Below are 24,372 nucleotides of genomic sequence, written 5' to 3' on the forward strand. Positions count from 1 at the left end.
CATGCGCACGCGCCGAGGGGTAGCGGGACGCCCCCCTCCCCGGCGCGGCGCGGCGCGGCCCGCTCGTCCCGCCCGCCGGAGCGTCTACACAGCGCGTACCCGGGAGCAAGTTACCTCCGCAGCACCTCTTCGGGGCGGCCCCTGCCGGCCTCCGCCTCCTCCTCCTCCCCCGCTGTCTGCTCCCGGCGGAGAGAGGCGCTGCGCACGCGCTCGGCTCGCCGAAGGGCCTGCGGCACGGAGGGAGCGGGGCCCGCCCGGGCTGCCCTGCCCGCGGCTACCGCGGGCCGCAGGGCGAGCCGCCCTTGGCCGCAAGGCTGCTAAGCACCGGCGGCTGGAAACTCCTCTTGCTGGGTAAGAGAGTCAACTGCACAGGTTTTTTCAGGTGGCTCTGAAACACCGCCTGAACCATACAAATACCMCTTCAGAGCTAAAACGACAGAAATCCCTTAGAAAGAGACTGGAAAGGAATTTATGGGTACTTCGGGGGAAGAGGGAAACAGCAGTTAAGCTAACTGGCTTCTCAGCTTTCATTTCACACCTTTGCTCTTCCTAATCCATCACAAATTAAGATTTGTGTAGAGCGCCTCAGTGGCTACTGGCGTCACCCTCCACTGAACTGTCATTTCAAGGTAAAACCCAGTTTGTCCCTGGTGAAGCGTAAGTAGTAAGGTTGCTAACTGAAAAGTTCCCAAACTGCCTTCCCGTGGTAGAAACAGGAGCCAAACCCCAAGTTTTCTTTTCTTTCTTTGCTACTAGCTTAGGCAATTAACATCTTATAAACCGTAACAGAGGATTAACCTGGTGACTCAACCCAGTGTTCCTATGTTTGGCCTCACAACCAAGCAAAGTTTTCTAAACTTCTCAGGTATTAGCAGTTACGTACTGAACAGCAAATCAGTGGGGATGCTCCTGCATTTCTTCAAAGAACTGAGGACAATAACTTTTGTCAAAAACATTAAACATACGTATTTCAGGAATGCAGTATTTTCCCCAGGGGGTGAGCCAAGGGCTTTAATTGCAAAAATTGCAAGTCCTGCCTTCGCCAGTACAAGATTTGCCCATTAACASTCAAAATGCTGTGCTGTCTTACAGTTCTTTGTTTACACCAATAATTTACTTCACTAATACACACTATCCACGCTCAAGTTAGGCTCCCTCTAAGGTCCTACTACAACAGAATTGGGAAAAAAAAACCGCTTTTCTCAGCTTTCTGATGTATGCATCACCAAACTCCAAAGAAACATCATGGATGCTCTAGATACCAACAGAGCCCTGCAGCAAGAGACCTCTGTGAAAAATCCTTACAAAGAGAGGGTCTGCAACCCAAGCAAACAAGTTATCTGCAAGACGAAGTATGACRATCATTCTGCAGTTTTCTTTTTGGGAAAGACTTCACAAGTTTTCCAGCATTTGTTCTTTGAACTAGCCAAACCATACTCAAAATCCCAATGCAAGCGCAAGATCTGGCCGTGTCAGAAACACAGTATTTAAAGAAAACCCACCAATATCCCATTCCACTCACAGCTGATCAGCACACAGGTACAGGAAGAGATGCAAAGGATTGTTTCCAAACACAGTGCACTATTTAAAAGGTTTTCATCTTTAAATTTAATTAAAGAAAAATGTCTCAAAGTGATTAAGCATGTCTGACTTTCAGCTTTTTAATGGCACATGCCAGTGCAGTAAGTTGTAGATACAGAGCTCAGTTAGAATTTTATTTAAAAAAAAAAAAAAACTTTTCAAGGTGTGAGGTCCTATTAAAAAAGTGGCTGTTCACTTGTAAACAGAAAAAACAATTAAAAAGGATTTTTGTACAACTTAAACAAAACCACTTTTCTTAAGCAATACAAGTTACAGCTTCATAAGTACACCAACAGCAGAAAAACAAAAAAATTGCAGAAGAATGTATTGTTTACTAAAAGGATGAACTATTTACACTGAATATTAATAGCTTGACATTTTTATTGCTCCAATGGTAGTGTGTTCACAAGTAAGTGTAGTAAAAATGTTATAGTGGGACACTAATACTCATATATTTATGTTTTGGCATATGGAGGGTWTTTTTGCCCATCAAGAAAAGCATAGGAACATTTGTATTAATGAAGACTACACTAGATTTAGCAAAAAATGTTTTGTTTCAGTCATCCATATACAATCAAATCCACACTTCCTAAATGTGCCTGTATGAGTCTTAAAACATACCTATTTTTTTCCTCGTACAGAAAAACAATTTCACAGATGCAAGTGGAAAAATCAGTAGCTTACAGCTTTGCTACTCCACTCTTCCAATACTTTAAGACACAAAAACATTCTAGATACAAACCCAAGTACTTCCTAAATAAAAACGAGAAAGGAAAATTAAGTGTCAATATGCTTATGTGAAAAATTAAACACTGATTAGGTAGACAGTATTTCCATATCTGCTTTTAAAAAATTGCCACAAACTCACACTAAAATACTGTTACTAGTTCCCTTTTCTCTTCACCTAGTATTTTGTCTTCGTTGGAACCAGTCAAGGCACTTTCTTTACCATTTCTACTACACTTTGCTAACATTAATCTCTCATATTGCTAAGAATTCTCTCTCCAATTAACAAGCATCTTTCATAAATGGTTTTACTAACTCATGCTGACTTCTTACTCCTAAAATGAGTTTTTAGTCTTAAAAACAATATAATTATCTGCTGAATGTTCTTACAATAAAGCAAAGGACAACCTTGGCAAAAGAGAACCTGTAGGCAGAACATAGTGCAGCAGAGTTCACAGCAGTACTTAAAGCTACCTTCATCTTCAAGTGAGCTATGGAACCTGTGTCTTTCAGATGCAAATAGTACTGCATGCTGGGTTTGCATTTTAATGTAAATCTGTCTAGTTACTAAAATATGGAGCTTGCTAAAAGCTGCTATTTTGACTTTCAGATTCTTTATGAGATGCTTTATGGCCACAAGATTAGATGCCTATTAAAACACAAAAAGAAAAGACCCTTTCATGTGCTGAAGATTATACACTTCATAATGTAGCATAAAATAACATTTATAGAATTTATGCACTTAAATGTAAACCTTTTAAATTTGTATCCTATGAAATACACTCCTTAAGTGTGAAAGCTTGGGGTATTCTCTCAGCTTGGCACAGCATTTCACAGAGGCAAAACAAATCAGATGGAGATTTTGAATATGATGAAGTCAGCCCAGACTCTGGAGAGGATTTCTGTTAGCAATGAGACTAGTGAACTGTTCGGTATTCAACACTGGCAATTAACAGAACTCTCATTCAGCTTGCCTGTTCTCTCAATTTGAAAGGAATTTTGAAAACATAGTCACATAAAAGAAGAAAAATAAGAACCTGCTAAGATTTTTTTTGACTTTCTTACACAAAAAGGGAGTGATCAACAACAAAGTTCTGGCATAACAGTAAGAAAGTTCCATCATTCCAATTTAGCAAAAATAATTAAGCTACACTCCCTTTATTTGCTGCCCAGGAACTTACTTTTACAGGAAATGCAGATAGGGTTGGATGTGCTATTTCCATTTTGGACACTATTTTTCTACCATTAAGCATATTTTCTGCTTCCAGTTAGTTAAGTCTCATCCTAAGAAATAAATACAGTGGTCTACACTCTGTACGGTTCTGTGATGGAAATCTGAGTTGCAAGGCATAGCCAATGTTAAATTTAGACACCACAGTGTTGTATTCTTTAAATTATGTTATGAATGCAACTGAACATWAGTTGCCACCCATCTACTAGTGTCAAATGAAACCTTTGCACTAAGCATACAGATTTCAGAGTCTGAAGCATCAGTCCAATTGGAAACTACTGCAAGCTCTGGAGTCTTGATATTCCTCAGCTGTATAGTAAGAATGACAAGACAATTGATTCAGGACAGCTTGCATGAAACTAGCCTTGCCAAAACAMTGTGTACTAGGTATCTTGCCTACTGCAACTATTAGAATGCAAGGGTTTTACGAATACTTTATTTTAATACAATATTGCATACTGAAAAGATGCAAGTACATTCAGAGCAAATCCTAAGTCAGCATGAAACTGAAAAACTTCAGATGGCGTTGGAAGGAGTCAAGTTGCTACAAAGAAATGCTTGGACACTTACGACAATATTCATCACAACTTACAGACACTAAGTCACCTGCTGTTTTTCTTTYGCTTTTCATTTCTAATTAGAAAAGGGAGGGATCTTGCATCATTTTTTCATTGCTCACTATTATGAAATGGTCTTGCTTAGGCCAGATGGTCTAGAAAATCTTTCTACAATAACTTCCTTTTCCAAGATCAGGAAAACATGTAAGAGTCCAAAATACTTGTGAATTCCACAAGGCATTTGTGACTGTGCAGACTGTTTTTGAATGTCATCCACCAAAACATCCATGAACCCATTCACTTCCTCCCATCAGCATATTCCGGAATACTACTCTGCTTTAGGTAAAATTATCTCCACTAGAAAAGATGCAGTATTACTTTGCTCCATTTTTTTTGCCTTAATAATGAAAGTATCTAATTATGAAACATTTTTCTTTACTYAAAAACAAATTCAGATTGACATTCATATAAACCTAATTTAAAAATAGGCTTTAGGATATTTTGACAACAGCAGCTGTCACCTACGCCACAAATGTGATTCTCTCAAAGATGAACAATATATAAGATTTTATTTCAGGTCCTATAGATGATACCTGAAATTAAAAGGAGAAGAAACCCCCAAAACTCAAACCGGAAATGCTATGCATTTTTCATCCATTTACTAAACAAAGTGCAACTGAGCCCTACATATTGATAGTATGTACAAATTCATCATGGCTTTACCATAAAAACAGCATGTGAATAGGTCTATACAATCAAAGGGATGCTAACAAATGTAATGAATAAAACTATGTAGAATTGTTGGCAAKGGAATAAGTAAGAGCTATATTACATTCTGTAAACCTTGGCATACCACACTTTACATTATGCAAAGAGTCAATATTTACAAGTCCATAGTGGGGTGAAACAATTAACCCCCTAATGTAAATGATGATTTTGCAAAGTGCAGGACAAAACCAGTGCTGTTAATTGCAAGTCCTATGCAAGCAAGTTATACTAAAATCATTTCTACTAGAAGCTTACCTGGACGTTTCTACTGAGGATTTACAGGAGTGCGACATTTAGGATGAAATACAGTATGGCATGGCATTAGGATGTATGTTTAAGGACAGCAAATATAGAAATTAATAAGGCAGCATGCTCAGAACAAGTTTAAGCAGCACTGATGTTAGATCCCTAGTGGCAACTATATCAGTTATTGTTAATGTTAAAAATTCAGAGTGCAACATAGAAGCCTCATTTAACATAAAAAAAATGTGCAAATTGTTCTCTTCTTAAACAAAAGAAAGTAACATAGCAAGGAAGATATTCTACTGAAGAACATTTTTAAATCACAGCAAAGTAGACCATCTTCTTTCCAAAATCATCTACAAGGCACTAAGGGTAGAAAATGACAGGTAACGTGAAAGACCAAACGCTGTTCCTCAGTCAGGTCGAAATATGGGATATTTTGGTAAGAACTCTATTAGTATTACCTGTTGAAAATGGGAAAAAGACAGACAAGAACAAAACATAGTAACCAAAATGTTCAAATCTGTAGCATAATTTCCATGCAAAATTATCTAGTACCTAAGACTAAACGTATCTGAGCTCTTCACTAGGAAGGAAGAGTTTCCCAGGATAACAGAAGAGATTTCAGTCATTTTGAAATACAGGTCTTACAGGCGCTCAACTTTTTGGGGGTGATTTCTCTCCATCTAGGAAATCTTTATAACCATACATGAAAGTGGGTGGGAGAACAGAAGGACAACATAAATACTTTCTTAAATGGATCATCTATCTTGAGTAAAACTCTCTGAAATTCAGAGCCAGTATTAAAAAGAAAAAAATACACACCACACACACAAAACCCCCCAAAACAAAACCACACCTGACTATAGTTCTGCATCAAGTATTTTTAAATAACTTGTAATTACTGATCTATCAGGAGGTGGTAAGTATTAAGAACCTGTGGACTTGTGTGGGCATCACACCAAAGCATGAAGTTACAAGCAGGTCTCCCTCATTTCAAATTAAGATCAAAACAAGTTTACTTGCAGTGCAAATGTAGAACTGCTATGAAGACAAAGTATGTTAGCAGTCACAATTTCTGAGTTTCAATATATGCCATGGTTGCTCTCATTGGCATGTACCTGTTAAGGCAACTCATAAACAAGACTGCACATTTTACTGAGAAATTTAAGACAGGTGAAAATTAGGTAACTTAAGGTCTTTCTCTGTAGAATCACAGTAATGCTGAAAACCAAATAAGTTACAGAATTAATACTTACATACTCCATCATATTGCTAGTTTCACATTTCCTCTTACTCAGCTTCCAGTGCAAACCAAGCTAAGAAAATAATTATCAGAGGATTAATGTGTAATACAGTATTGTTTTAAATGAGTTATTTAACATAAGCATATACCAAAATATTAGGATCTGGACACAAAGGTTTAAGATCAGGACTGGATATAAAGTATAGAATTATAACAGGACAGTAAAATTCCTATACACCAGTTATGCAAAAAACTTACTATTCTTAAAACTGWAGAAAACAAGCACTCTAACTTTTCTTACCTTATGATATAGTCTGTTATTTTCCCATTCTAATAACTTCTGAATTGATCTTCTAGTCTAAAAAGTAAGTCAAAACTGTATTATAAATGATTCAGTAGCCAGCCTCATCCAGAAGAACTTTACTATTATATTTCTGGCTTAAGATTAATTTTAAATAAGTTAGTTCTAGAAAAACAGAACCAAGCAAAAGGAAACTTAGAAATGGAAGTCCTAGCATGTCAACTACCCATTCCTCAACATTGTAACTTCTTCAGAAAACAAAACAAAACAAAAATTTTGTTAACTTAGGACTGGAACTTTCCAAATCCTCTTTCAATTATTAAAAGGTCCTTCAGAATTTAGTAATTTTGTCTACCAAGGACAAGCCAACAAAACAGATTCTCTGATCTTCTCTTGGACAAAATATCCTCTCTGTGGATAGACTACTGAACACAAGTAATCCATATAAATGTAATTTCCAGCTTTGGCTAATGTAATTCTCATCTGAATCCTGGGGGAAAAAAAAAATCAAGATCACAAAACTCCAACTTATAGTAAATAGAGTCTGTATTTTCAACTCTTGGATATTAAAGTACGTATGATCTTTGTGTTCTGCTGTCTTCACAAGCTCCTTTGTAACCTCCTTCTAGTCAGAGCTTCCACAGTACTTACGTGCAACAAGATCATGGCAAATATCGACATACAAAAGGGAACCTCTGAATATAAGATACAGTTCCTTGATCAGCTTATATCTACAATAGGGATCTCACTGTGACAAAAAGCCCACTCAACTAACAAGCCATTTCACTGATGGTGGGAGAGGGGAAGGGTTTTTGTTTTTGTTTTTTTTAAAGAGTTCGAGGTTTTTAAGGTCACAGAAAGACCACTCTGATTATGTGCTCTAACTCCTGCATGGTATGCCACGAACTCTAGCCACCAATTCTTTTGTTCAACCTAATAATGGAAGGTGAGCTTAAACCATTTCATTTTAAAAGATACAAAGATATCCAATCCTGAGTCAAAGATTCAGTAGTACAGAAACCACTACTACTTTGTTGTTTTCTTTTCTTTTTTTTTTTTTAAATCAGCAACCAAATTATCCTCATGGTTAAAAAGTACATGTTTCCTGTTCCAGCTGTCTGAGTTTCATATTCCAGCCTTGGATCCTGTAATGTCAATTTTTGTTAGATGAGAAAATTAAGAATAAACTTATACATGTGATTCTTAACATGATCAAATGACTTTTTAATGCAATGTTCAATGAGCCAAATAGACGCACTGTATTTCACTGTACAGCATTTTTCTTTCTCCAATTTTCAAGTCATTTTGCTGTTTTCTCTGAATCTTCCCAATTCTTTAAATATTTTTAATTACAATGATTTTAATGATTCTGAACTAGAAACACTTCAATATTGGTCTTAGCAGTGTATCACATAATGTATGTCTACACCGCAGTGCTGTCCACAGAAATCAAAATTAGTTTGGATGGGAGAATAACTACTAACAACGAAACAAACGTTTTCAATGCTTTTCAATATGTGTGTGGGTGTGTGTGTGGGTGTGTGTGCAGGTGTGTGTGCACATCCAAACATATATACAAGCACATCCAAAGTAGTAACATGAGCTTCCCAAATCCTGCTTGATACACATTGTTTATACCCTTGAGAATTACATTAGCACTACAATATCACATACATATTTATTTGTATATTCTAGCATAAGAATATGAAAAGTTTCTACAGATTTCAAATATTCCATCTGTGTATATTAAGTATGTTCCACTGCAATAAGAATGTATATAAATGCAGCTAAAACGAGGAAAACAAATCTTGTAACATTTTAATGATACAAACCTCAGCATTTAGCAGTTTAACAAATTAACACATAGTGCTTTCAAGTGCTAAGATTTCAGCATTTTGTGGCCAAATACTATCTCCTCTAAAGTCTCTGTAAAGTTTTGGTCTCCACTGTAAAAAAAAACAAAYTACCTGGTTTTGGCTCTCACCACTCAAAAGAGACCCAGATTACAATAAAAAGGATTCTACAAAATCTAACCTGAAGAATCTGTATGAGATATATTATTTATCGCTTTTACAGGAATGCTTCACTTGCCAGTCAATGCTACTGATATTTTCTTGAGCAAGTTGGAAAGCTTAGCAAAATACACTTCTGTTATTTTCTGTGAAAAGCACTGCCTATTCCTTGTTTTTGCTTTCAGTTTGCATCCTTCAAGATAAGGAACTCAATGGCAAAAAGTATTATGCTTTAACATATTTCTACCTAAGATCTTCTCCTATACTTAAGCTGACAAGTACGAATTCTTTTTTCCCCATGTGATGCTCATACTATTACTACTTACATTTCTCAGTGGTAAGGTTTTATAACTACAAGAAACAAAACGTACCTTGCAAAGAATGTTTTTACACCGTTGCCACTTATGTATTTCTAACACCTTTGTCACTGTRATAAACCAATTCTAAATGTAAGCCACAGAAGTAATTAAGATAATGTTTACTTGATCCTGTTAAAGTGTTTCTCAGGATTATTATTTTGGACTCGATTATAAAGGTTCCTCAGTGGAAAATTGAGGAAGTAAAGGGAGATCTTAACGCTCTCAGAATGGAAAAATCAAAACTCTGATCTTAAGAGAAACAAAACAATAAAATACGTCCAAAACTACAATTCAGAACTACTATGGTACACGTTACATACAACGGTTATTTCTACTTTCAGAAATAAGTATCTCTGAGAAAAACAGAAAGGTAATTTTCACTTCAGTTAGGGCAATATTTGAACATCTAGTTCCACACTAATTTAATACAATACCTATAGCTTTATAAATCCTGAAAGTTCAGAGCATCATATATTCCATCCTGTTCCTTGAACTGAGATGAGATTAGCCATACCTAGCCTATCAATCCCATCGGCAATTCAGTATCATTTACTTCATTAGCAAATGTATTTTTCTAAGGTAAAAAACAGAAGAAAAACAGAACAAGCTTTTGAATGCAAATGAGATACAGAAAAAAGTTTTGAAATAGGGAAGATACTGTTAAACTTTATTCTTTTGCAGTTACTGGTAACATTAAATAGGAAGAAATACGTACTTACTCTTTTGTTAAGACACACTACAGGCCACAGGCTACAGCCCAGTGTGCAGCAGCAGCACAGACAGCCACAAAGCAGCCATTTTACATTAACAGGGAGATTCTTTCTTAAACATGCATTCACACGACTGATGCTGGTCTTGAATTCCTCTGGGGCAACCTGCAATAGAAGTGCTGAAATTCAATGGAAAGATATKATAGAGCATTTTCTTGATAATTGGCTCTTATTGATTTAAAGGTAAATGAAACATGCCATTATACAATATGACACAATCTTCCAAAATACTGCTCRGACAGTTATCATGAAAAAGTACTTTCTTGTAACGAATTCATTTATGGTACAYGCTTTGCAAAAATAATATATATAATTATAAAGCTAAACGTAGTAACTTAGATGAATAGCCTTATCCATATTTATTATGCCATCAATAAATCAATCCTACCGCTAATGTAATGGCCCCAAACCAACCTGGAAGTGGGACACAGACATGCAACATATGCACCGCATATGCAACACTGACCCCCACCCTCCCACCCCCCAAAAAAGAAGAATGAAGGACATCTGATCTAACTGAGAATGTAGGCAGCTTTGTAGTAAAAAGGTTGTGTTGCATCACACAGGAAAAAGGAAAACACAGTCCAAATCTAACTTCATACCAGTGCAAGCCTACAACGTACCTGGGGTAAAGGTGGACCTCTGTCCACAGATAATTTGTGGAAACGGTCTACATCAACATTAGGCCACAACGGTAGTTGTGGTTCCTTCCAACATAGGGAATCCAAGAAAGGCAAACACTGGATTRCATTTAAGGATTAAGAAACGCATCTTGTACAGGATTATGAACAAAACCTACTGGCACAGCATCCTGCAGATTAGGTATATGAGACTGAATTATTAGATTCAGCAAATTCTAGTTCAACTGATTTGCTTTTATAGCACAGCGACATTAAACGGTGAGCAATTAGTTCAGCCCAGTCTACATTTACACAGCCTAGCTGGGAAGGATGCCTTGCTCTGCAAGYGCTTAGGCTGAAATACTTTAATGGAGCTTAAAAGTGGATATACAGTGTTTTCTGAAGTCTGTGCCTCCTAAGAGGGGCACTGTGAAGACTGATCTGTGTTAGCTGAACTAACAGCTGGGATAGTTTAAGACGACAGTACCCTGATTTGTTTGTCACCACCTTTCTAGAAGAGGCAGAAAGAAACATGCGCTCATGTGCTGTTTCAGGTTATCATCCAGTATTTTAGTGCAAAGCCATCTTCATCACCGGCTGGAGTCAGAACATTCGACTGCGATCACAGCAGATAAAGTGTAAGCACACACCTCTGTTCCACCAATTCCATYAGCTGAGAAATAACCTCCAAAGGGCAGAGGCACCCTGAAAATTTATATCCAATTTTCCTGGAACTCTTGTGCAAACACAAGTATTACCTTAACAAAATCACTAATCRTTCTAGGAAATTTTAGTCCAGATGGAAACTTTACAAAGACAGATGTAAAAAGATGCAAAATTAACTGTTTATAATTTCATAAAGTGAAAATACAAATAAAGTGCTACTACTTCAGTGACAAGTACTAAGCCTTGTACTTTGACTGCTTTGCAAGACCTCTTCTTTTTATTACAGTCTCACCTACTTATGTGGGATRAGAAAGCTTTCAACAGCCCGAATTTCTAAGCATGAAAGAATTTTACATCATTTACCTGTAGTTTTGGTGCAGTGTTGTCTGAAACGTCAAGTTTTCTTTTTTGGGGTAAATTAGACGATATATGACATCATAGTTTTGACATTTTATCTGCTAAGTTCTCAATTTAAAAAATAAGTTTTAAAAAACAACTTTAAATGAAGGCATACTCAGAAAAGCTTTCTCAAAATAACATTTTCTATATATAGCCACTGCAGATTCACAGTAGAAAAGTGCATGCTCTGTCAGAAATAAGCTTCTCCAATGGCAGCCTGTTTCATATAAAAGAACGAGAGCATTTAACTATCCACATGCCCCCAATCCCTCATATCTCTACAGAAGAGCTACTGGACTCACTACTGAGAAGCAGTCTAAGCACATCTTGTATTAGCCACTCCACAAAGGATATCAGCTCTGCATGGATGATCTAAATAACTTGAATTCAACAAGCCAGATATGGACTCATGGTATTAAATGCAGCTTGAATCCAAACTCTAGATTGTGTTAATCAGATCCAACTTTTTCAAAGAAAAAAAAAAAAGCTTTTTCCTAATCACTTGCCATGTTGAAGCAAAAAAAGACAGTCTGTATTCAAAGCTGTGCAACTGCTACACAATCCCTCCAACCAAGTCCAACTCATTTGATTTTGCAAACAACCAAAAAAAAAAAAAAAAAAAAAAGTGACAGACACCTTTCACCAAAGACGACAGACCAGGGGAAAAGAAGTTGAGAGGACCTGATTCTGCTACCTCCACTTATGCACAAGAGCTAAATTCAGTAAAATATTGCAGGAAAGGGATTAAATAAATGCATCTGTTCCCTAGCCATTCAGCTCACCATGCAGTAGTCAGAGGTCATTCGGGTTTCTGCACAAGCCAGGTTTACAGTTAGTAATACAAGAACATCAATTAACACTGATTATTTTATAGTAGGAATGAGTAAGTACTCAGCAAGTATTTCAACATTTGGGTTTGTTTTTTTTAATTAAAAACAACTAAAAATATAGTATAACACAAGCAAATCAGAGATTTCTTTTTTCCAATACTAAAAACACTTCCTTACAATTCTTCTCACATGTACCAAATAGAGCAAATTCAAAATTCACTTTAGACTGTTTGGAACATCAGCATTTAAAATGTATTTTATACTGGATGTCTTATGAAGGTTAAGAAAAGAATGATTAAAAAAGAAAGAAAGAAAGAAATCAAAAAGCCCAACACRAATTAGCAAGAGGAAACAGAGAGACCCCCATGGAGTGGGATGTCCTGAATGAACATAAAATAATCATGTTGTAATACGTGGAAAACAAGCCTGTAGTTGCATGCGTTTGAAACAGAAGATTTTACAGATCTCTTTGCACATGTCAGCTCTTATATCTAGGATACTACAATCACACACATGTGAATAAAACCACTTCATTTTCACCATGAGAACAAATTCTGTGGTAAAGATTGGGTTGGTGGTCTGCAGTCTGAGTAACATTGAACAGTGAGATTAGACATGCTTCCAAGTAGATCGGGATTACGCATACTAACAAACGAGCGTTCTTGACTTTTAAAGAAGTTTACATATGGCTCTGTATTCTGAGCCATATATACAAATGGCACCTTCTTTGATAAGACTCTTGAAATTTGTACATGGATCATCCTGTTTATTTTAAAGATAAAAATAAGGCCTTTTTAAACTCTATTAGTACTTGTGCAATAAATTCCACTAAGAAAGGAGAACATTCCCTTTTTTATTGGTCACAAAGTTTGCTGGACAACAACCACCCCCCCCCCCCCCCCCCGCCAATACAGCTGAGCAAACCTACCAAAATGAATGGGGTTGCACAGCACACAGCTGAGTTTAATGTGAAGAAACTTGGTTATCAGTGACAACATGCAACATGAAAAGAAATTTGCCAGATTCTTAGATCTCAGATGGCAAAAAGATAAGTGTGTGTTGGGGAAGGAGGAGGGAAGGAGGGGAAATGAACATATAGGACCAAGCCCCTGGCATGGTAAGATTCCCTGTTTCTGTTCACTCTTAGAAGAATCATTCTTTTTCTGCTTTAGGGCAACAGTTTGATGCTACTTTATAAGACCATTATTAAAGTACTCTCATTTCTACATAGAATGGCATGGTAAATGGTTAATTTTGGATGCTACCAAGCAGCACAGAGATTTTTACTTCAGGTATTTTAGTGTTTACAATAATACAGTATTACGAAAGTGCCACATGTTCCTGCGCTTCCTGTGCGGAGAAAGGTCACTAAGAAAGTCTAAATTTGAATTTTGTAAAGTAACTTAGAGAGTTTCTGTTTGGATCTTGAAAAGAAAGAGRTAAGTACATAGCTCCTGGCTGTGCAGTGCACCTTCTAAAGAGACATTAGCTCCTTTCAGGTCTTAAAAGGGAGGAGAAAAAAAAAAGTCCCCAAAACATAAAAGGAGAGGAAGGAGTGTCATAGTATTTTACAACAGGATGCAAGTGAACCTACAAACACAGGAAGAGAGCAAGTAAAGCCCAGCAGGCCTGATCTTCCTCCTTCAATCATCAYGATCACAAACCCTATCAATCACATGTTGCAATGGGATCACAATGCCAAGAATACATTTATGGCTCGCACTTCCCTGCACTGCACACTAATCTCTGTATAGGACCCTCACTGTTTTAAGATCAGGGCCGGAAACTCCACTTTCTTCCTTGAGGTTCACTAGTTCCATCATCTTCTTGTCACCTGAAGCAGTGTGTGCTTTGTGCCACATAAAGCTGTTTTAAAAGTGTATTTTAAATGCTTGTTTCAAGAGATCTAATAACCTTGTAAAACTGTAACATGCAGAATTTAAACTTAGACAGAATTTAAGTCTAACCAAGTCCAATCATGTTATTCCAAGATATACATCACATCTGTGTTAAGTGTAAGTCAAATCTTTTATTATTATTAYTTTTAAGAATCAACTATTTCAAAGCTCATCTGTCTTTATAAATCAGCTGAAGCTTGCTTCTCATCTGGTAAGATAAATATTAAGTTAACCTAGCTGAATTAGCTGGGCCTAATATCTGACCTCTCCAATATTTCCCTTTTCTTTATTGTTTTATTGTCTATGTAACTTCCTCAAACACATACATCTACCTCTCCCCCCCAAAGAGCAACAAACATCTTGCTTAAACATTTAAGATGCACTTATGTGCATTCTAGCTGCAGACAACGAATCTACAATAACTATCCAGAACCCATTAAAAAATGGGGAGATGAAGAGATAGGAGAGATGGTGGGGAAGGCAGACTATTTCAGATAAAAACAAATTAGTGCAAGGTGTACTGTAGTCCTTATGCAGATAGGCAAACTAAGGGTCAGGAAGCTTAAACAACTTTCCTAAGGCTATACAGTGGTATAAATCAAAAGTTAGTGTTTCTGGAAGAAAAGTGCAGCTAGTTTTATCCAATTAATTTGGATTTAAATGCAATTTATTAAAAAGAAAATAGTCTCACAGAGTTATCTATCAATCACACCTAATGGCTTTACCTTTTCTACTCCATTAACAGATGGGATATATTATCCATATCAATTCACAGTGGACAAAGTCATTTAATGTTATTGAATGAGGCATGACATTGCTTTATACTAGCCATGTGTTAATGCAAGTTTACTGTAAACTTTTTAATCAAAAAAATAGTACTTAATATAAACAGTCACTATGTTGAATTGTGAATTATTTACAGGGTATTTGAAGAGTACTTTCCTACTAGAACTAATCGACTGAGTTTTCATTTTCAGTAGGGATAAAGGTAATTGATTGACTGCCATAACCAGTAGAAGCAGAAGATTATTCATTTCTTGCAATTCATGAAAGCATTAAAAAAACCACCACCACCACACAACCCACAAGCCTAGCTTTTAATGTCCTTGATGACACTATGTGACCGGCAGCAAGAATTGGTGTTTTCCCCTTAAAGAAGTTAATTTCCAAAGTCTTCTAACGAAAAAGAAAAACCCTCTCGAATCTTTATSTGAGAAAAAAGGTAACGGGATATGAAGATTCTCGGTAGAAAAAGCATAACTATAGACAGCAAATCCATGTTTTGTGTGATTGATGTTTCACAGATCTAATCTGTGACAACAAGAAGGGGAAATGTCAGGCAGAAGTATTGCTAAATTAAGTCCAAGCAGTAAACTGAACTTTAATTTAAACTTTTGCTACATACTCTGTGTTAAAAACAATTGCTTGCTATCCTTTTAGCACAGAAAACAATCAAGTGAAAAATATGACTGGTATTGAGGTTTGTATTAAAAAGCATTTTTTTTTTAATACAAACATTTTAGAGATACAGACAGAGAAATGCAATTATCTCATCAAATTAAGTTGTAACATTTCCTGCTAGATATTTTTTTAGGCTTATTTATAGAAAACTACAGCTTGATTAAAAGATGATAAAAAATGGTAAGATAGTTCCAAAAAGTCATTCATGTCTTTTCAGTGATCTGAAAGAGTTTCTTAGAAAAGAATATGCCTTTGACACGCAAGGTACTTAAATACAGATGGAGTTATCACTAGCCTTCAGATCAGACAGTATGAAATCAATAATATTCTTCCTTTTTACTTCAGTGAGATTCTGAATCAAGGCCAGAGCTCCTAGGCTGTCTTTTAACATCCAGAAATTCCAAACAACTACCTGCTTTTCAGTTGGACTGCTGTCAAGCAATGCTGGACAAATTCAACCTGGGAATTTTATCATTAGACTCTGGAGTAAAAGTGAAGGGGGGAGGAAAAAAATAAAAAAAGAGATGAACAGACTTGCTGGAACAASTAGACACCACCCAACTGCATTTCAATATATTGCTAATATGGTTCAACTGCTACAGCAAGAATCTGCAGAGACCTGTGAAGTCTCTGTATGGTATGTCATTAGACACAGTAGTAAGAGTCAAATACCTTTTTCCTCACAAACTCTGGAAAACATACACAGAGGGGCTATAAAATGAAACAAAAGAAATGCACTAGAGTGAAACAGATGAAAGAAAACATATAAAAGTTTTCTTCAAAATAAAACTAAAAACAATTATGAAAAGCATTTAAAGCAATTTTGTTACAAAATGTCATTGATAAATGGCTATGAATTAATATTTATTGACTAACCTTGCACTTACAAAGAAAATAGGATTCCAGAGAAAGCAAAGATCACTGAAATTTTTCAGAAGAGAACTAAACAAATATATTGGTGAATATATACTAAAAAGCTACTTAGTTTTTGATTAGACATGTAACGCCATAATGTCTTGCTCCTCAACACTATGGAAAACAGCTTTTTCCTCCATAGAAGTGTCCAAAAAATAAATTTAAAGCTTGACAGATATTAAACAAAGAGGTCTAGTATCTGAAGTATTTGAATTCATACAGCTGCAAGCACAAACTCTAGGCATTTATRAACAAGGGTAAATAAGCCTTGGCTTCACATATATTGCTTGAAGAAAACAGTATCACGCCACCATGAGTTTTTCTGTGTTTAGAAGATCAGTAATGATAAAAATCACTACAAATTATTTTTCTTAATCCTTAAAAAAAAARGAGTACACTAAGGAATTGGTCATTTACCAACTAGTTCATACAGGAGAGAGTTACTTAATCTTCAGTGCAGTACTGACCTGCAAYGGATTTTTTTCTGGATTCACCAACATGTATTTGTAGCACAGAAACCACTGAATGCAACGTATCTTTCCATTTAAAGAACAGTTTAATCTCACACTTACCTTCCCTGTCAGAATAGAAGGAAATTCTGTGTCAAACTTGTTGCTCAAGCCAAACCTTGAAAACAAAAGAGACAAACAAGATATATTCCACCTAACTTATTCTGTTTCCCTTAATAAAATTATAATAACTCTTGTATTTTAAAAAGAAAAATGTCTTTATATAATATAATCTTTTACCTTTGCATTTACATCATTTCATCTGCTTTTAGTTTATGTAAGATCTTGCATATCACTCATAAGGTAGTTAATAAAACAAAGACCCCAGAAAAGAGAAATATAGCTTCTTGCCTTACTTCAATACCTTCAAGTAGCTAAAAGCACACACACAAAAAAAACTCTTAAATATTCCTGGAATATTGCCATATGGCAAGTTTTACTCTTTCCTTCCTTACAGAAAAAAAAAAAAAAAAAAAAAAAAAACACTCTAGTTGCACTAATTACACTGATCCTTTTATTCTTATTTTTCTTACTCATACAATTTATTCATATGTAATAAATAAGTTTCTTAAAACTAGTTTTATCTTCTTTTTACAGCATTCATAACCATATATCTAAATAAAACACAGCTTTGGCCTGAGGTAAACTATCTCATGCAAAATGTGTAAAAGCCTAAACATAACAGTTCAAGAAAATTAAATCCTACGTGTCACACTGAGTAGTGGTTCTTCAGCGTTCTTGTGACGGGCATCAGGTAAACCTTTATTAAAGCCACTGAAGACTATAGGAAGCTTAGTACTTTCCAGAGCTGAGAAACTTTGCTGAGAAATCTGTTACCACTAGCTCCAAACATACTGAACCTATTCGAAGTTTCAATAATCTAGTTCCATAGATCAGCAGGACACTGGATAGTGCAGGCTGACTTAGCCCTTTTTTAAAAAAAACACTTCCTTAAACACATGTCAAGGCAAGAGGTTTACTAAACCTTGGTACTAATCCCGCTAGCTTGTGTAGATTCACAGAACAATATGATCTTCCATTTTCTCCACATCTTTAGTCTTTTCAGTCCAGTAGCATAATGAAGTATAACTGTAGTGAGCCATTGGCATTTGAGCTACTATGTTTCATGTTGGAACAGAACTGCTTACTGTGTGCCAAATTAAAGGCTTCACCATCACTCTGCTCAACTGTCTGAACATTTTTGTTCAAAAAAAGGGGGAAAAAACAACAATCAAATCACAGCCAAAAATAAAAGCATGAACACCTTTTGTATTGTTTGTTTATTGTAGAAACTAATCTTTTGGGAAGACAGTATTTGCTTTGAGTCCTTAATTTGAAATTGTACAAATACTAACATTGCCGAAATGTCACCAATCCCCTATCATTACATCATATATACACATTCATGCATACACCGTAGTAACTCAGACATCCAGACTTGGCAATGCAGCTTGTTTAGAAGCACAGACAAGCATGTAATTATCCCCAAAGAAGAGAGAAGCATAATAAAAGAACTTGTGCTGTCTTTAGAAACCTACTAAGCTAATTAAAATGTTTGTCAACAGTACTAGTGAAAAAGTCTAATTAAGTACTTCAATGGCTAATTTAAGTCAAAGCATACTAGACTGCTAGTTGTTTAGAATGTTAAAACAAACAACCCAACCAGAAGGATAAATACTCATTTAAGCATTTTTGAGCCTTTGTCTCTTAAGCTATTCTAAATACTRTATCTGTCATTTATCTGCACTGATTTCATTCAAAACATTTTCACTGAAAAATTTTTAGAAGTACATGCAAGTGAAACATGGCACAGGCTACAACAGGTTGAAGTGAACTTTTAGTAACACGAAGGTTACTAAAATATGCACATTTTCATTTTCTTTCAACATAATCTGGCAGGTTGGTCTCCATTTTCTGTAGGTTTTAAGATAGTATTTCATATAACAAAACTTGGAAAATTTTATTTTTAAAGGAAGCTTGACAAAAATGAGGTAGCCTTTTCAGTCTTTAAAAATACAGAAAAGCCTAACAATGATACGAAGCATATATACAAGCCTGTTCTTGAGTAATAGTGATCTTCTAACTGTCAGCAATGAAACTATCTGAAATGATCACAAAGTTTTAGCTATCAGGCAATGTAAATAGTGAACTACTAGAAAGTTCAGGGAATACTGCAGAATTATTTACCATACCCACATAACATAAAGCTAGTTGCACTGAATTGAGCCAAAGGTCCACCTAGCCCAGAACATTGAATCTTGCAGTGGCCAGTAGCACATGCCTAAGAAACAGCAAAATAAAGGTCCAAGTGTTAGCATATGCTAGCATTTCCTCAGCATACTCTAACAATAACCTTCAGCAATTTGTGGTTCAAGAAYTTCTTGAGCCATAAGTAGTACCTTTTATCTTAACGATCATACACTCAGTAAAATTCCCATTGCAGTACCAATCTCCCCAAAGAATAAAACAGATTAGTGTTTGCTGATTTAGAGCTATTAAAAACATAACAAAAGCACAAAATATTTTACTAGGTTAAATYTGAAGGCTGATAAAGTCCTCAAACATATTTAAAGCCTCAAATTTCTAACAGCTGCCGAACATTCTGTTCAGTTAACACACATCCAAGAAATCTCAGTTACAGAGGTGCACGTATTTTACACTAACACCTTCAAAATGGCTAAAACAATATTAAACAATGAAAATAGAATTATGCATCTGTTATTATACATCTTAATACTACATATTTAGTCAGCATCACTGATGGCCTTTAGTATAGCCTCACTAACGTGTTTCCAGAAGTTTTACAGACTATCCTCTTGATGATTTACCACATAATTCTGACAAAATTAAACTCCCATCAGCTGATGGGAGGAAGAGATGGTGTAAAGGGAGAGGAAGGGAAGATTCAAGAACCCAATAAAGAGAGTATTTTTAGAACAATAATTAAAACAGAATGTTGTATACAGTTCTAGAGCTATGTAAGCAACTTTGAAAAAGCATTTAAGTTGTAATAAAATATTCAAAGTGAAAGAAGACCTGACACCTTGATTAAAAGAAATAATTTCCTAAGACTTTCTACAAGAGTCTAATCCATAGCAGTAACTGATCTGGCATGATTTGGCCTATTAAGTCTTCTAACACCTACTAGGTTAAAAAAAAATCACTATATAAAACCCTGGTATCTGTCCTTTAAATTATTTAAAACACCAGTCGATGACCACTTATTTGGGGGTTATTTCTCTAGGTCCTCAGTGAAAGGTCTAATTTAGAAATTCAGATAAGTTATCTCTACACTTTAGTTGCAATTTTTTCTCTGGGTGAAAAATACCTCTAAAAGCAAGTACAGTTGCCTATAAGCACAAACACTGGGCTAGAACTAGGAGAACCTCAGTTTCTAGTTTTCTCTCTACTTTTATGTATGCCATCAGACAAGTCTCATGTTCCCTATTTGCAAAATGGAGAGAATACAGCTTATCACATGCAGTTGTAATAGAGATATATTTTAAATCTCTCAAAAATTGAAACCCAAAGGCATATCCTGAATCATAAGTTGCAAATTCCTGCTGCCACAGGTATCACAATATATAATTCCATCCATTAGTTTACAAAGTATTATATGGAAGTGAGATGTCTTGTTCCCAGAACTGAAACAGCCAGGATTCGGTAAACATTTTCCAGTATTCAGAATTACGTAGTATTTAGAAATATTTAGAGGTGCTTTATCTTTTTCTTTTGATTTGAAGAGTCCTTCATTCTTGTATATTCTACCACTGTGTTTACAGATAGTAATCAGGCCTATTAGACTACAGGAGCTAAACTTGTTTAGTCAACTCTCATGATAGGCTTTCCATCCTCCTTTCAATGTGGTTCCTTTGTCCATTCCTAATCCAGTTTAAGTTTAACCCATCTTGAATAGATGAACTCAAATTCCACATGCTATTCCCATAGGAGACATCAAGGCTTTTTACATCTCCTTAAATATCTAGTATTTCTCTTTCTAGTCTATGAAACTTTCCACTGAAGCCAATACAACTACTGAAGGGCACTGCAATCTTACTCACAGATAATGTTTTAGAGAACTAATTTTTTTGATAGCTAAGGTCACTTATTATTTTAATCATGTGGAAGATGTATAACTTTGGGCTAATCAGAAGACAAATCCCCGAATGTCTTCCTATCACAACTGAGAATACTTGGCTTCTGCCTGCCTTTCCTAATTCATGATGATATGCTCTTCACTAGCACCTTGATTACAGATCCCTGGAGCACTCCAAAAGACGACATAACAGGGGAGAGAGGAGAGGAGGGAAAAAAGAGTTAACTTCTACCCTAAACTATTCTAACCTAAACTGTGATTTCTGTTTAAATCTTAGTAAACTGAAAGATGTCCATTCACATTGTCTTAATAATATGGAAAAATGATAACTCAGAAAAATAACCAAATTAAGAGCCTGTTTACTGCTCTGTTTTTAAAAGTTATTGTTGTTTTTTTGGTATGTGACTCAGTCTTAACTAAGAATGTTTATGTTGAAATACTTGGATATGCCACCAGAATCATGCCAACTATGTAAGAAATGGAGAGCAATGGGCAATTTACAGTTCAGAAACAATGAAAAAGGCATTTACTAGGTCCCAGTAATTTCTCTGTACTAAAACTGAAAGCTTGGTGAAAACAATAAATATGACTGCTAGTTATTTTTTTTTCAGAGCAAGAATCTTCTAGAATGAAAAATGCACAGAACAACGTAAGTTCTGCTACCTGCTTTCATCATCTCTTTATTAAAGTCAAAAACAAACAAATACACTTTACACAATTAGTCTTATCATGCACAGGGGTAAAGGGTTAGCAAAACAGTCTGTGGAAAAAGCAAAATCCTGCTAAAAGCCATTAGAAGATTCCTGGCATCTATATTTAGTATAGTTGAATACTGCAGTATATAACTCTATCAGGTTCAGCTCAGAGACAAGGTCATATGAGTAAAAATTCTCATGCAAGCAACTAATACATTGTTTGAATCTATTAACTTGGGAGTATTTATAAGACGACTGTACATGAAAAGCTTGACCAGAAGACAACACTAGAACTAGAAAATTACCCCTTCTCTATACATCAAAAACATCCAAGAAGGCTAGTGTCAGAGGAGGAACAAAAGACATCTGAAACAAAACCCCCCCMAAAAAACAATGGATTTTCTTTCTTTCTCTTTTTATCTTTTAATGCCTTGCCTTCTCCCCCCCCCCCCACCTTAAAAACAAAAAAAAACCCACACGAACTAGAATGTGTCTCACTTTTGCCAGGACACAGGACAGAAATTTTATCAGTGACATTCCAGATGGGTTCAGAAAACAAACACAAGTTTTACTGGATGACGTATTTCACTTCAGGAACTAGAGCAGGTTGCTTCTGAAGCCAACTGGTTTCAAAAGAAGCATTTTTGTAATCAGAAAGTGAGTTTCAGAACTGATATACAGTAACCATAACCAGAAGTTCTTTAAAAAGCAAAACATCCCTCCTTTAATAAGGATGTTAGGTTATATCCTATACTGCCTAGTGTTTATTTGCACTTTTTTAGTAGCATCCACTAACAGTTTTTATTGCTTTAAGGAGATTTTAAAGATATCGTGATCTGATTAAAAAAAGTGCTGTCTTCTACTGCCTTCCTAGGAAAGCATATTTGTCACAGAAAGAAAGAGGAAAGTGAGGGGAATGGGAATTCAGTTCTGGTAGTTACATAGGCATGTATGCTAGCAAACGATTCTCACATCACTTACAAATACTGCTTTCTTTTGATGAAGACATCATTAATTGATCAAGTTCTTGGGAGATGCTCCTGCCCATCCCCAAAAGATGTTGGAGCCAAGAAGCTTTAAGGAAGATCACTAATACACAAAAAGCATCACAGCAGACAAAGCAAATGGGTGGGTACAATCTTTCAGTTTAGTGCTTAAAAACAGGTAACTAGTAAGAGGGGTTTATGGTATTCTGATCACTTTGCTTGTGTTACATTCCTCCTCAGGTTAAATTGCATGCTATTTGGGATCAGGGTAGAAGGAAATTCCATCAAACAAGCAAGTACATTGCGKTGCAGCAGAAAACTATCCACTGGCACTAGCTCAATGCAAACCTGATTTTGACTTACATGATGGGCACAGTATCAAATCCAACATTAGTTCTCTTAGGATGTGAGAGCCTTCCCCACCCAGTGCTTTTGCTGCAGATAGCTAGATCACACTGCACCTATTTACAGAGAGAAACGTGTATTCTTTTAAGCAGTCCAAAGATGGATCCTAAGCAACAAAAGCCTGATGTATCTCTACAATATAAGAACGTAGATGACTCCTTCCCTGCCATGTTAAAAAAAAAAAAAAAAAAAAGTAACAACCAACGACTTGTTATGGATGCGCTTTGTTACATTTCTTCACTTGCAGGAGTAGGAATATTAAAAATAATAAACAAGCAGTCATTGCATATTGAGTGACACTGTCTGATTGCCCTGTGTTCCAACTGTACAAATGAGCAGCAAACACTCAGGTTTAAGTTGCATTCTGATAATAAAAACACATAACCTAAACCTAACTCATAAGCAAAGTTTGGAAAAAATAAACTACAGCACAGCCATACGTCTGCTCTGCAGTGCGGTGTGGGGACTAAATGGCTTAACTGAGACAGAGAAGGAGAAATAAATTGCTTAATGAATCTGCTGAATAATAAAATTGTTTGAGCATACACGTAAACCATCAGCTGATGCTAGCGTGGTGCTGTGTTAACTTTCTAAGAGAGCGTTTGCGATCGGGAGTACAGCGGGGGCTGTCAGCGCTGCTCCCGCACGGAGCAGAGAACTGAACTTCCCTCGTTCATTCGTGACTTCGGGTCGCCCCGAGCTACCGGAAAACAGGAAGTTTTTCCGCCTTAACACGTCAAAGGCGAAAACGCCTCACGCCAACCCGGCAGCGCGCAGGGKCCGGGGCAGCCGTGCTGCGGGCACCTGGCGCCTGCGGGGCGGAAGAGGGWCGGGGCGCGGTCCCGACGGCGCTGYCTTCYCCCGCGGCGCCGCGCCGGGCTCCCTCCCTCTCTCCCTCCCTCTCTCCCCGGCGCCTCAGCCGCGGCCGYCGCCGCGCCGGCCTGCGGCCGCCGCTCCTCGTGCCCGCCGCCAGCCCCCACTCCTTACACGGTGATGTGCCCGGCGCCCCGTACCGCCACGGGGTCTGGCGCATCTCGGGGCCGCGGCAGCTCCTGGCTCCTCACTACCGGCTCGGACTCCTCCTCCTCCTCCTCCTCC

General features: G+C 36.7%; 1 protein-coding gene across 1 annotated transcript in view; it reads right to left on the reverse strand.

Annotated features, from left to right (window-relative positions):
- Positions 1 to 1,584: 1,584 nt before the first annotated feature.
- The window catches only part of CHIC1 (cysteine rich hydrophobic domain 1), a 30,414-nt gene continuing 7,626 nt past the window's right edge, over positions 1,585 to 24,372 (reverse strand). Inside the window, exons 3-8 of the mRNA XM_085324288.1 lie at positions 24,262 to 24,368; positions 17,156 to 17,210; positions 9,744 to 9,899; positions 6,654 to 6,710; positions 6,366 to 6,425; positions 1,585 to 5,570 (exon numbers count right to left, since the gene is read on the reverse strand). Coding sequence (XP_085180414.1) covers positions 5,520 to 5,570; positions 6,366 to 6,425; positions 6,654 to 6,710; positions 9,744 to 9,899; positions 17,156 to 17,210; positions 24,262 to 24,368 — 486 coding nt within the window. The 3' untranslated portion in view covers positions 1,585 to 5,519. The remainder of the gene's footprint in view (positions 5,571 to 6,365; positions 6,426 to 6,653; positions 6,711 to 9,743; positions 9,900 to 17,155; positions 17,211 to 24,261; positions 24,369 to 24,372) is intronic.

Source organism: Rhea americana, unplaced genomic scaffold, assembly GCF_003343005.1.
Source record: "Rhea americana isolate MKP2758 unplaced genomic scaffold, rheAme1 scaffold_90, whole genome shotgun sequence".
In the NCBI taxonomy this organism is placed as follows: domain Eukaryota; kingdom Metazoa; phylum Chordata; class Aves; order Rheiformes; family Rheidae; genus Rhea; species Rhea americana.